This window comes from Homalodisca vitripennis, chromosome 2, assembly GCF_021130785.1.
Source record: "Homalodisca vitripennis isolate AUS2020 chromosome 2, UT_GWSS_2.1, whole genome shotgun sequence".
Lineage (NCBI taxonomy): Eukaryota > Metazoa > Arthropoda > Insecta > Hemiptera > Cicadellidae > Homalodisca > Homalodisca vitripennis.
The window spans coordinates 162,822,188-162,836,965 of record NC_060208.1 but is presented as its reverse complement, the minus strand read 5'-3'; the positions used below and the strand labels follow the sequence as shown (position 1 = coordinate 162,836,965).

At 32.1% G+C, this 14,778-nt stretch overlaps 1 protein-coding gene across 1 annotated transcript; it reads left to right on the top strand.

The window, feature by feature from the left end:
- The first annotated feature begins 3,714 nt into the window (after positions 1 to 3,714).
- Positions 3,715 to 12,002, top strand: LOC124354961 (UDP-glucosyltransferase 2-like). The gene is made up of 5 exons (XM_046805794.1): positions 3,715 to 3,781; positions 7,284 to 8,093; positions 8,506 to 8,725; positions 10,151 to 10,370; positions 11,730 to 12,002. Exons 2-5 carry the CDS (start codon positions 7,284 to 7,286, stop codon positions 11,980 to 11,982), a joined length of 1,503 nt encoding a protein of 500 aa, XP_046661750.1. The 5' UTR covers positions 3,715 to 3,781; the 3' UTR covers positions 11,983 to 12,002.
- The last annotated feature ends 2,776 nt before the right edge of the window (positions 12,003 to 14,778 follow it).

The following is a 14,778-nucleotide window of genomic DNA, read 5'->3' as shown; positions in this document are numbered from 1 at the left end:
ACTAAATTAATAGCCTGAGTATGAGTTAATTTCAAGGGAGGAAATATCAACAATTTTAATAGTCACAGTTTAGTAAATAATTATCAAACAAGTAACTAACAAGACCTAGCTGCACGAAGTATTAGATTAAGTAAAACAATGAAAAGTTACCAATACCAACAGCAGGTAAAACCTGCTTTAATTAGATTGTTACCAAATAATAGTTTGACAAAGTTGTAACGTATTTCATGTAATTGAAGAGTACATGTTTTGTTAAAATTTAAGATTTTAAAATAACAGTGGGATTCACACAACTTATTTTATGGGTTTTTTTTTCTTTTTGAGGTGTATGTTTTAGAAATATATATATATATATATATATATATATATAAACAAGTTGTCTTTTATTCTTTCCGTTTTAAGAGCGATGATTTTTAAGCCATTTGGATATTTTTTGAATCACGTTTAAAGTGATATTAACAAATTTAGGTTTAACTTATTCAATCATTAGTTATAGCAGCCCTCATTCTTTTTTTTTGTAGTATAACAATTTTTACAATAATTGTATTACACTCGTCAGAAAAATATGGTTTAAGTTGCATATCTAAATAAAGCAATATTTCTCAAACTTTTCACAATTTCTGTAGCCACTTTTAAATTACTAATCGGAAAAAACTCACCAACCGAGTAAAACGCTTTCTGTATGAGATAGTTATATAATAATTTTTTGACTTTTGTAGGATTATTTTCCATTGTAATATTTTGCGGTAGCCTGTTATATAATTTTGGCCCCATATTCTGGGGAAGTGAGGCACTAAGCTGAAGTCGGTGGGGAACTTGCCTATGTTGAGCGCTGGATCTTGTATTGTAATTTTGGACGTCCGAACCAATTTGGATGGAACCGTATTTGAATTTGTAGTGCACAAGCATTTCGTAAATTTATAGAGACGGGAGGGTCAAAATTCTATAAGACTGAAAAAATGTTTTACATGGCGCTCTCCTAAGTACGCCGGCTATTATACGGACGGCTCTTTTTTGCAAATAAAATATTCGTAGAAACTCCCTGCGTGACGCTGAGCCCCACAGTATTATAACATACCGCAGCCTTGACTCGATCAGGGAGGTGTAGATTAGACGTAAAAGAAAATAATGTTGATATTGAGAATATCTGATTAGTAAAAACAATTGTGATGATAATTTTGAGCATAGCTTTTCCCAAGTAAATTTACTATCAAAAATTAATCCCAAGTACTTACAATCTGATTCTAAAGGCAATTCGAATTCATTAATAACGATCAGTGGATCGATTTCTGAGCTAAAATAATTTGAAAAAGAAATACTTTTGGTTTTTGAGGGATTAACATGTAAATTATTTTGATTTAAGTATTGATATAACTTTGTTAGTTGTAAGAAGCAGTTTATCTCTATATGCTCTAATGATTTAGCTTGGAAGATTAAGGCGATATCATCCGAGTACATCGTAATATGTAAAATTTATTGTTAAACTGTTTGTATATATGATAAACAATATCGGCCCCAATACGGAGCCTTTGGGAATACCAAAATTTAATTCCAATTTATTATAATTTACATTTTTAACCTGAACACTTTGTGTTCTATTTAGTAAAAAAGATTTAATCCAGTTGAGGGCTACTCCACGCACTCCTAGGCGACTTAGTCTTTCAAAAAGCACTTCATGATCTAGGCAGTCGAATGCCTTTTGAAGATCAAGAAATACGCCCACAGATTTAAATTTTGTATCTAAAGCGTCGATCACATGGGTTGCAAATTTTGCCATCGCACAAGCTGTGTTTTTCCCTCTAACGAATCCATATTGTTCTTTACATAATAAGTTATGATGGAAAAGAAAATCCAGCAGTCTATTAGCAAAAACATGCTCAAATATCTTGGAAAATGTTGAAACATTGCAATTGGTCGATAGTTTTCCGGGAGACCCGTATCTCCGTCCTTGTATATAGGCCGTGCGATAGCTTGTTTCATTTCCTGCGGAAAGAAACCTTCCATCAAAGAGGAGTTTATAACATTCGAAAGGGGTATAGATAAGGCATTTGCACATTGGCGAACTAGTTTATGTGATATACCATCGTATCCGGAAGCATTTGAGTTTTTAAATTTCATTATTATTTTATAAATTTCTCTGGGGTCTGTAGGAGTCAGCATGAGCGTACTAGGACAAGTTTTATCATATTGTGACTGTACCGTCGTTTCCGTTATCATCGAACTCTTATGTTTACGAACATTAGCAAAATAGTTGTTTAAGATTTCCGGGTTCGGCATGTCTGCTGGTAACAAAACAGGTTTTCTATTTCTGTCTTGATCTATTATTTCCCACGCTTCTATACCTAAATTATCGGTATAGCGTAGACGTTCGTACAAATAAGCCGCTTTAGCAACCTTTATAACCTTTCGGTATATTTTTCTATAATTTTGGTAGTATTCTAAAAAATTTTAAGTCTTGTTAGTTTTTTTCCTATAATAAAGTTCTTTAAGTTTTCTCGAAGAAATTATTATCCCCTTAGTAATCCAGGAATTTTTCCCTTTTCCTTTAACGTTTGGTTTTGTTTTAATGGGACAGGCTATCGAAAAATAGTGATTAAATATATTAATAAAGCTACTAAATTTGTCTCCAGTATTTGAATTCAAAATAAACAAATATTAAAATACCTATACAAAATTTATGGTTTTGGAAAACACATATATTCTAGTTCAGTTCATGTATTTGTTTGCACACGAGGAGAATTGATTATTGCATCATTCATTTTGATACGATCTAATAAGTGGTATAATGGAGGATTTGGTTTGCTTCTTTATTAGGTATACCAGAATACTATATGCCTATTTGATGTAGAAATGTGTGTGTGTGTGTGTGTGTGCGTGTGCGTGTGTGTGTGTGTGTGTGTGTGTGTGTGTGTGTGTGTGTGTGTGTGTGTGTGTGTGTGTGTGTGTGTGTGTGTGTGTGTGTGTGTGTGTGTGTGTGTGTGTGTGTGTGTGTGTGTGTGTGGTGTGTGTGTGTGTGTGTGTGTGTGTGTGTGTTGTGTGTGTGTGTGTGTGTGTGTGTGTGTGTGTGTGTGTGTGTGTGTGTGTGTGTGTGTGTGTGTGGAAAAAATGTATTTAAAAGCAATCGTAAATTTTTTATATTATATTTCTACTACATTTAAAAAATAGTGTTTTGAACACAATCAAAAACAAACCGACAGAAGATATTATATTTCTTGTACTATAATAAGTTATACTTATAATAATTGTAACTACATTTTCTAAAAATTATTTTCATAGAATAAATTGCCTGGAACTAATTCAATACTGGTTTTGTTAAGGTAGTTCTGGATCTGTAAGCAGTGACAAACAAAAACTATAGGAATGTAGATCTAGATGTTATATTTAAGCTGTAGACACTTAACTATTCAGTATTGTTGTGTTCAATGTGAAATAAATCATTGCACATATCTTAACAAGATTTTTTATTTTTATATTTGGGGCCAAATCTTTATAAGGAAATTCTGATCTCTAACTTCTCAGAAGTTATAGTACAATGATTAAATAATGACCCAGTCAGACTCTACCACTTCAAAATAAATACAGTTTTTATTTCGAGATAAACTCATTTATTATTATTTTTAGTGTAAAAAAACTTTGTTAGTTTGAAATTCAATAGTGATCTTGCGAATACGAGATATAAAAGGTTAAGATTCACGTTGAGAGTGTTGATAATTATGATAAGCCACAATGGAACTAAACGCCAGTATATGTGAGGGGTCCGTCCAGCTATAACCACATCATTGTAAGTTCTTTTCTTTTCAAACTTTAAGATTGTACTGATTAAAAATTATCAAGTTAAAATTCATGTTAGATTCGTAAGTGGTATTATTTAAATGTATACATTTTTATTTTTATGTATTATTGCTCTCCGACATTTTTATTAATGGAATAAAATAAAAATTGGAGCCAGTCGATATCAATACATGCAATCTCTTTCTTTACAATAATGGTATACTACTTTCAATTTACTGCCTGGAAAAATAAATTGTCATTAGCAGGTTGGTATTGTGAGTTCCGGAATAGGTAAGTTAGATTCAAATTCAATGCAGTAAACATTTCATAATATTAAAAGTATTCCTGAACAATTATAAAAAACGTAAACAAGTAATTTTTTATTTTAATAAGAGGTAAATGAGTTTACTTTAAAGTGCACTAATCATAAACACTTAGGAATTCTTTGCCTTAAAAACCGTTTTCAGAATTTTCCCGGACAGTTTTCTGCCAATAAATGATACTATCTACTTATATATATATATATATATATATATATATATAAAATATATAATTACCTTTTTAATGCTTCATTAAATGGACAAATCACAGCATTTTCGGATGGCATGGCCATCTGCTATATAAGTGAGACGTGGGAAGAATCTGAAAGAAAAATTGTAACTGATTTGGAAACTTTAAAATGGTGATTTTGCAAGAATAAATTGGTTCTCAGCACACAAAAAACTAACTGCATTAATTTTAGTTTAATGGGGTTTATTGAATACCATAATCAGATTATATATGAATGATAATATTTTTTAATTATGTTTAATACTTGTGTAAACTGTTCGGAAATCAGTGCAACCAAAGAAGGAAAATATTTGGCCGCAATTTGAGATTGTGAATTGAGCTGGAAAATAAATATAATTAAACTAAAATAAAAACTCATAACAGGAATTAGACTTTTATATCACTTGGGGGAAATATGCTAAATTTAAACTCAGCAATGTTTATATTTTGCCTTAGTAAATAGTAGATTAGAATAAAGCTATAATATCTCGTCGTGGGTCGTATAGATCCACAATAAAACCTGTAGAGAACATTAAAAATGATATGTTAAATTAATTATAAATAAAAGATTAAGAGAACCATATCATCCATGTTTTGTTTGTATTACAATTGTGCCGTTGTATTTATGTATTTAAGGGTTTAAAAGCTTTTTATTTAACTAGTGGAAATTTACCATCAAACAATAACTTTTTAAGACAAGGTCTTAGAAATCCTTATTTTAGTGTTCCTAAACCTAATTTAACCTTTTATACAAGAACGTTTAACTATACAGAACCAAGACTTTTTAATAGGTTGCTGCAAAATATAGAAAATGTTACAGAATTAAATAAATCTTTAAAAGTGTTAAAACTTGGCTTTTAGGTACAGACAGAAGCAGTGTGGAGTATCTTTTAACTATTATTCAATAAGTAATTTATTTTCTCTTATAATGTATGTTTATTTGGTATGTACATATGGTAGTGTATTAAGTTTCTTTAAAATAAAGTGGTTCAGTGTATAAAAGAAAACCTTGAAGATTTGAAATTTTAGTTTGACGGTCTGTGGCAATGTTTAAAACATATATATTTTCTTTAAAATAAGTGTATTCTGTTTACTTATAAATTCACGAAGGGCAAGTTTGTTTCATTAATTCTGTTGGGTACGCCATAAAGAATGTAACAATAAATTAATTTATTTATGGGATTAGTAGTTATAAATAGTTGTCTGCAACCGCAAATGAACTCTTTATCTAAATGATGAACTTATCTGATGGAATCCCTAATCAGGCTTTGCCTTTGGGACCCTATGTTCCTATTAAAACTATATTTGATTTGTCATAACAGAATCTTATTTTATGTTTGTATAGATTTGTAATACTAATATTATTTTGTTTTGGTAGTAATATTTATGTTTGTTAGGAAATAAATCATTTTTTCAATCACATAGCCGGATTTCCGTCTTGATTGGTTTAGTACTAGTTCATTTATTTTAACGTTACTCTCCAAATTGACTAGTCTGTTTTCACTTAATTTCGTCCGATTTCTGTGAATTACCGCAATACCTACTACTTTTTGAAAGCAAGGCTTATATATACCACCATGTGACACCAAGTAACCGACTTTTACTCACAAAGCAAAGAAAAATGCCCGAACAGCAAAAATAAAAGGGACTACTAATACAGTCTTTATACACACTGGGTTATCAACACATGAATACACTCAGACAGCAAATAAGATAACAGTCTCTTGACTCAGTTACTGTCCCATCACTGGGTTTATTACTAATTAAATTCCCAAGGACACATAACAGTAAGTCACGTAGTTAAAGAAACCCGGATAAAACGAGTTTAAAAAAATTTATAATTTTAACTTTTCGTTCTATTTGGCCCAATAGGTATTATTTATGGTGGATTTCATGAATAAACAAAATAACATTTAATAAGTTGCAGTATGTATTTACTTTTAATTTAGGTACATAGAAATGCGCAAATATTTAAACTTACAGGTTTTCTACTAGACTAAAAATAATGAACATTTAATTTACATTTTAATTCTTATGTACATTCATTCATTAATCCAATTATTGGAATTCTAGACACTAATGCCAGTTATGCTTCGTCTAATAAAATTAAAATTAGTAAAAAGTTGCTATAAATTCCTAATCAATATATATAAAAATGAAACTGTTCGTGTGTAACAGCATCACTTACAAACGGCTGGACGGATTCGCCTAATTTTTTTTTTTTAATTTGTTCGTCTTGATCTGTAGAAGGTTATAGGATACTTTTTATCCCTTTCCCGATTCAGGATTCCGCCCCACTGGTTACAGAAATACCCGTAAGAAATGCATTGCAGCAAACATATGTTATTAAGTGAAAGAGTCTTTTCAAATTTTTAATCAGCTGTTCTTTGTAAACATATATAATGCGACAAAAAAATATATTTATATATAAATTTCTTTACACTTATAGTTTTTAAAGCATAGAGTAAGCTTAAGAGAAACGACAAATTTTGTTTAAAACTGTTTCTGCAATCATAATATATAAAAATGAATGTTTGTGTGTTTGTCCTTTATAGACTCAGAAACTATTGGACCGATCACTATGAAAATTTGTATTTTTCTATGTAGAAGGTTTATACGCAATGCCCATTGATGTAACTAACCACCAGGCTGTACTGCAAGATATAAAAGTTATCAAAGCGCCTGCACATTATAAACTGCAATTACAACACAGTAGTTACGTATATTAAAATATCCAAACACTATTTGAAGGCAAAGAAATATACGGACAAAGCTTAAGAGACGCGTGCGAAGCCGCGGGAAACAGCTAGTCTCTAATAATTAATTACTTGAAATCCAAACGGTACCAAATTTATAATACTTATTAATGATTTTTAATGCCTTAATATTTGTAATATATTACAATAAACAACTAAACTATTAATAAAAAATATATTTATTAGCTGTAATGGAACTGTTTACAGATGTATATTTTGGCTGCACTGCTTCTTCTGGTTACCGTATGTGATGGTGCACGAATTTTAGCAATGGTGCCCTTTCCGACAAAAAGTCACTGGATAGTGATAGAGCCGCTGTTCCAGGAGTTAGCCTCTAGAGGGCACCAGGTCACTGTGTTCTCCTCTTTTCCACAGAAGAAGCCTCTGCCGAACTATACTGATGTTGATTGTTCCGATACTATCCCGCAAAACATGAACACGTTCTCTATTGAAATGATCAAAAAGGCAATGCCATCTCCATGGGGAACGACACATTTTGTAAACCGATTACATGAAGGATCCTGTAAAGTTCTGGGAGAACAGAGAGTTAAAAATGTGTTAAATTCAAAAGATAGATATGATCTTTTGATCACTGAATTACTTGCTAGCGACTGTTTTGCCTATCTCGCTCATAAACTGCAAATTCCTCTTATTTCCTTCACTACCAGCACGGCCATGCCTTGGGGTGCCGAGAGAGTTGGGTTACCTGACAACCCCTCTTATATTCCTAACTATCTCGTACACTTTACTCCAGAGATGACCTTTTGGCAAAGGATATATAATACTGCTGTACTTGTTTACGCCAAGTACTGGCATCTTCATGTGTATGCCAAACAGACACAAACTTTAGTGGAACAGATTTTCGGTGAAGCTCTGCCACCACTACATGAAGTTGTGGGGAACACATCGCTAGTTTTCGTCAACAGTTATCATGCCCTTGCTCAGAGTCGACCTTTCCCTCCCAATGTTATTGAAATTGGAGGAATACATATAAAAGAGAGTCGTCCACTGACAAAGGTAACAAAATAATAATATATTAACAGTTTATGTCTCATATGTTAATCAATAGTTTTAATAGTTTCAAGATAATTTATTCATACGAATGATATGGTGTAGTAACCAAACCTTAGTACGTTATTTTTTCGATTATAATTGTAAAGGGCCTGCTAGACAAAAAAGACAACTATAACCAATTTTATTAGTGTCTGTAGGAAAAACATAAAATATCACGAAACATTATTTTGAAACATATTTGACTATAATATTATTCTTGAAAATCTGAAATAAAGTATAACAAAAAAACAAATTATGAAGTATATTAATATTAAGTACTTTTATTTGGCTTGTACTTTTCAAAAACAAAAAGTAATGACTTATTGTAAGTTAGGACACTTGGTGATCGGTATTTTAACATAGTATATATTTTCAGGATTTAAAACATATTTTAGACAAATCCACTAATGGTGTTATAGTAGTGAGTTTTGGATCACTAGTTCGTACTTGTAGCCTTCCAAAGCCAATAATCAAGATGTTCATGAATGTGTTTTCAAAAATTCCTCAAACCGTAATTTTCAAATACGAGGAAGATCTGCCAAAGGCACCATCTAATGTTGTCCTACGGAATTGGTTTTCACAACGAGATCTGATGGGTAAGTTTTAGATTATGTTTCATTCTAAAATACAGGTTATTCCAATTTATTAGTAGAAGATAGTTCGTAGTAAAGATAAAGGGATATAAGTAGATATAAAATGTTGATGCCATTATGGCTCTTTATGCATATCATTTTATTCGATGTAGATTAATTCATTAAGCTGACATTTTACATAGAAATGTCCATATGGTTAGAATTTTTTTTTAAACCATTACGAATTTTAGTTTGAAGTCGCAATTTCCGGTATTTTACTTTAAAGGACAAAATCATAATGAATAATGCTGACAAACAGAAATATCCTATTATTCAGATGTTTTACAGGATAAATAATCTCATTCTAATGGTTTTAATGAATATTAAACGGGTTTTCTAAGTACATCAATTGTAATCTATTCCTATGTTGTAATCAATTCCAGGAGTTTTGTATCAAAATTAAAATTTAGAAGACAAAAATGTATCCGACAGAAGTATCCGGTTTGTCTGCAAATTTGCTCTTATAATACCTCTATATAATAGGCCTACATAAATTGAGTGGTCATCAGGTGGTGAATTCTAGGAGTTTAGTATCTTGTAGTTGTAAGTTTCTGTCTAGGCCAAAATTAGGGGAAAATTTATTTTCATGAAAATCTTGCCATGCAAGTCGTATTTCTAATATAGAACATGTAAATAGTAATTTAGTAAACCGATACAACGAAATATCGAAAGGTCGAACAGAAAGTAACAGAAATAGACCACAACATGCACGCACGAACACATACACACTTACACAAACACGAGCACGCGTACACACACACACACACACTCTTTTTTATTTATTCTTTGTATTCAATATATTTATTTATAGCAAATATATTTCTTTTCTAAATGACAACTTTAACCTATTTTATAAGGTTTGACATTCGTTAAATGCAGTATTAAAACACATTCCGACAGTATGCTGTAAACCTTGGATATCTCGCTGACCTCTTTTTTCCGATAACTTTGAGTTCGTGTAGCACTGACTTTTGTCAGCGGCTACAGCCATACTATCTACCCATAAGACACAACTCGAATCTTATCCGACTTGCTTGCTTGCTTTTCTTAGTATTTCCTGCTACTCCTAATTTTCCCGCAGTAGGCAACATCAGTACAGCTCAAGTTAGCTCGGTATCACTGATATCACCAAGGAGTATTTCTAAATATTCTTTATTTACCAGCTATATTAATATAATCAGAAATATTATCGTTATCAAGACTACATAAAGATAACTTACAGTAATGTTAAACACAATTATGAAATATTTATTGTAGAGATACTCAAATACTGACAGAATATCAAAATGTATAATACAGAAAGTAAATGTAGATAAGTAATTTACCTGTATACTAAAAATGTTGTCTGACTTAGCAAATTTACAATTAAGTTAATTTCTTTTATTTCAGAACATGAAAATGTTATAGCTGTTATTGGTCATGGAGGCTTGGGGAGTTTAACTGAGACTGTCTACGTTGGCAAACCCATGATCGGAATTCCCTTCTTCGCTGATCAATATGGCAATATTGAAAAAATCGTCAAACCAGGAGCTGGAATACAACTGGACTATGACGACCTATCCGAAGAGAAAATAAGAATAGCCGTGGACGAGATATTGAACAATCCAAAGTATACAATCATCACATATTTTACCACACGTTAAGACATTAATTTTTAACATAGCAATATAAATCTGCATTTTTAACTATTTGACATGTTCATGTTGATTTTAATTTTATTCTTTTATAAGAGAGATATATATGAGAGGTATTCAGAAAGTAAAGAACGTTTTGAATATTTTAAACCAAGTACAAAAAACATTTCAATATATACATGTGAAAGAGAAACTATAATACTACTTTTCTACATAATCACCATACATATTCAGGCACTTTTAATTGCGGAAGATAGGCTTTTAAAATTCCTCTCATTGAATTCTGCGGCATGTGGTGTCAGCCACTCAGTGATACGTACCTGGAGCTCCTCATCGTTGTCAAAACACTGTTTTGTTAGACAGGTCTCCATTTTCCCGAACAAGCGAAATCACTTAGAGCAAACTCAGAACTGTAGAGGGAATAAGAAAATCTTCTCAGTTAAACGAGTTCTTGCGCACGGTTTGCCGTTTGAGGTCGGGCATTGTCATACAAAAGCAAAATTGTGCATAAAAATTCATCTTGGCGCTTGTTTTGGACAGCTCTTCTAAGATTTTGCAATGTTTGGCAGTACCGCTCAGAGATTATTGTTGCACCACGATCGATAAAATCAATCAAAAACTCTGTTTCAGTGAAACGGCGTTTTTCACGAATCTGTTCGTCAATTTTGGTGACCAGATCTTCAGTCATAATGCACGGGCTTTCACTCTTGGTCGTGAACGTTTGTTCTGCCATTTTAAAACTTTATGAACCACTTCTTGATAGAACTTTCAGTTAGTACATTGTGCCTGTACACTTCACACAGTTTCCCGATGAATTTCTATTGGTTTTACATTTTTTGCTAATCAAAATAGAATCACATACCGCACTTTACAACTGGCGAATTTTCGATTGCAGCACACATTTAAAATTTGAATATAAAAAACGGGCAGTATGCGGAGATTTTCCAGTTGAAACGACTGGATTCTCACTGAGGTGCTGAGCATGAGCACACCAATATATACGCCATTGGTATGTACATGACTGCGTCAGGTAAAAATGTTTCTACTTCCTGAATATACCTCATATATTTTATCATGTAATTACATTGAATTTCTCTTTCCAAAACATGAAACACGCGTTGTAAATCACATTTCCCATCTCATTTTTTTACAAGTCTGAGTGACAAAATTTATATTCAACGTTTTTAGAACACTTTTTTAACTAAATGTTTGTGAAAATAAATGCTATAAGCTAATAATAGTTGAAAGAACAAATGAGAATTTTTAAGATTAGATTGTTCATATAATTTGCTAAGTTAGATTATGTGTTTAATACATACACATGATTCTTCTAGGTACACACAGAACATGAGGCGATTGTCGCAACAGTTCCGGGATCGGCCGATGACGCCGCTGCAAACGGCAGTGTACTGGACAGAGTACGTCATCAGACACCAGGGGGCGCCACATTTGCGGCCAGCTTCTGTCAGTCTGCCGATTTACCAGTACTTGCTGCTTGACGTCATCTTCGTCCTTACAACCTGTTTGGCTTGTGCGCTCCTTGCATTATACTGGCTCATGAAATTTATCTTTTATACAAAATCCTAATTATGTCGAATAAAACTGTAATCGATGCAATAAATGCGTAATACTCTACATATTTTAAAGAATCCCTTTTAATCAATAAAACTAAAAAAGTTTACTGTAAAAACTCAAATATTTCCAGAGAGACAGAGAGTTTTGTTTTTAAATAGGTCAATTCAGAGAAAACTGATTATTAGTTTAGCAATGAATTATATTCTAAATAATTAAAAGATTTTTATAGCAAATGTAGATAAAGAAATTTTTTAAAAAAAGTATATATAGATCTCTTATAGGCTATAAATACGTTTTAATTACTGACAACCATATACCAAATATTTAAGATTTGGTATGGATGCTATACGTTCCAACTTTACCAAATTAATAATGTAGGATTAAGAATACATAGACGGATGAACACTTAATGTAATCTGAAAAATATGGTCTCACGGTTTATAGAGGGTTACTTTCATGACAACATCCCTTTCAAAGTTACTAATCATCCACATTAAGGCTGTGACGTTACTTATTTGGTATCTACCCCCATATCCTGCTTACCTACAGGGACTGGAATAGTATCCTTGTTTAGCTATGGGACGATTTAATATTGGATTTAAAGACTTAAAACTGATCAATAATATCATAATGTCATAATAAATTAATAAGAACCGCACAATCATGGCAGTGATCAACAGTCAACGTTGCGGAGATTATAGGCAACTTGGCACAGGTCCCAGCGTGCTATCCAACGATGAACAACTAATAGTGGGTCAGGTGGCTACAGTTCGTGCTGGAAGAGATTAGAACCGCACAAAAGTTACTAATCAATGCAGTGGTTGACAGACGACGTTGCGGAGAATTATAACAACTTGACACAGGTTCAATGCGCTATGTACTGGTAAACAACTAATTGTGGGTTAGGTGGCTACATTTTTTGCTGGAGTTCACAAGTTAATGGCACAAAAGTTAACACTTATTGCAGTGTTTGATAGTCGAAGTTGCGGATATTTATAGCTAGCTTGTCAATTTTAGTCAACTTCAGGGATTTTGACTTCACTACAACATCCCTAAAATTTTAAAAAAAATGAGTTAGTTTTCCCTACCAATGGTGTTAAAATAACCAAAATGACTTTAGACAATTCCCTACAAGGAGAATTATGAAAACTGATTATAGGCCGCAGACGGATTTTAGGTTTATGGATTTTGGGAACGCTATACATATAGGAGCTTTTAGAATGGTGAGGAGTAAATTTATCTTAAAAATATTCTTTGTGTTCTCTTAAGGTGTTCGCTACTTTTCATCCAAATGAATTAGTAATGTTTTTGTTTAAAACTGTATATTTGCCATTATCTAGTTTCTGTAATCTTTTCTTTACACGTTACTGAGTCAAATATAACAGTAACGTTTGACTATTAAAAAATAACACCTTAAACAATTTCTCATGTTTATTCAAACGTATGTGCCAAACTTGGTTCCTTTAACTCTAGTTTTAGAGAACAATTTTTATAATAAATATTAAAAGACAACTTTAATCTATTTTACAAGTATTGTCTTTCGGTATCAGTATTATAACTTATTCTGGCTAGCGACAAGCCGTAAAAAGACTCAACATTTGTGACGAGTTTCTAACCTTATAAGAATATCGTAGACTTTGCTGAGTCCAAAATTCCGACTACCAATCATATTATGAATATGATAACTAGACGCGTTATCGAGTATAACTACTAATAATCTTAGCGTACTCAATGTAGCATTCTTCGCTACATTAGATTAATTTGAAATTTATTTTATTTCAAGCTTTAGCGAAGTGGATCACTTGTGTGGCTGGAAAAATTCCATTTCTGTCCATCTGTTTGCAAGGCCGATATCTCGAAAACGAACTGACCTTACAGACTTGAAACTCTGCATGAAGCTTCATTTTATGTGAGAAACATTGAGTTCGATAATGTCACTCCATGGGATTGGGCTGAGCGATAGAGAGTATTTTTAAATTGGTTTTATGGGTAACCATGATTAAAAACGATAAATAGCTGTATACATAAATTTTAAAATAAACTGTGAACAATAATTGTGACAGGTAACACTTTTATTTACAGAGTAAAATAAATATAATAGACTGCAGTCAGTGTAAAATAGTACTGACAATACCTTATTTCAGAGTACTTTTATGCTGTAGAACCCTCGCTAGCTTATCAGAACCTTTATTTCTTCTGTAAATCTACATTACTTAACAAAAATGTGAATGTATCATGTGGTCAGATAGCTTGAGAAACATTCATCTGTACACTTTAAATTTTGCATGAAAGTGCATTTCAATAAAGAAAGAAAAAGTTCTCCGATGGTGCATATCACTCGTGGACTAACACAATTTCTCATTTTTCTGCCGGGACGATGTAAACATTTCTTTTCTCTATGATGGTGTGCGTGTCTATTAGTACGCATCTAGAGAATGAAAGGAGCAATATATATATATATATATATATATATATATATATATATATATATATATATATATATATATATATATATATATGTTATGTTTAATAATTTTTAGCCAAGCCCGTTATGCGACGTGTGATGTGGCGTACTCTCTCTTTGTTATTGAAAGGAAATCAAAATTAATCAGAGCAATAACTTAATTAATAGCAATAACGATAAGTAAAATAGTTTCTTTTCCTTAAGAAAGGACACAGTAGAAAGTAACAATATGGCTAGGACTTAGTTCAGGGTGGAAGGAGAAAGGTAATAATAAAGGTTTGTGAATCCTGTTTCCTCATGACTGAAAGCGTGCTAGGGGCCAGTCACGGGCATCGGTAACGATG

What these genes read in the sequence shown, in the direction of transcription:
- LOC124354961 (XM_046805794.1), top strand. Translation starts at nt 7,284, where the DNA reads ATGTATATTTTGGCTGCACTGCTTCTTCTGGTTACCGTATGTGATGGT. An exon ending in AGAGTCGTCCACTGACAAAG is followed by an intron (nt 8,094 to 8,505) that starts GTAACAAAATAA and finishes ATATATTTTCAG; the next exon opens with GATTTAAAACATATTTTAGA. An exon ending in GAGATATTGAACAATCCAAA is followed by an intron (nt 10,371 to 11,729) that starts GTATACAATCAT and finishes TGATTCTTCTAG; the next exon opens with GTACACACAGAACATGAGGC.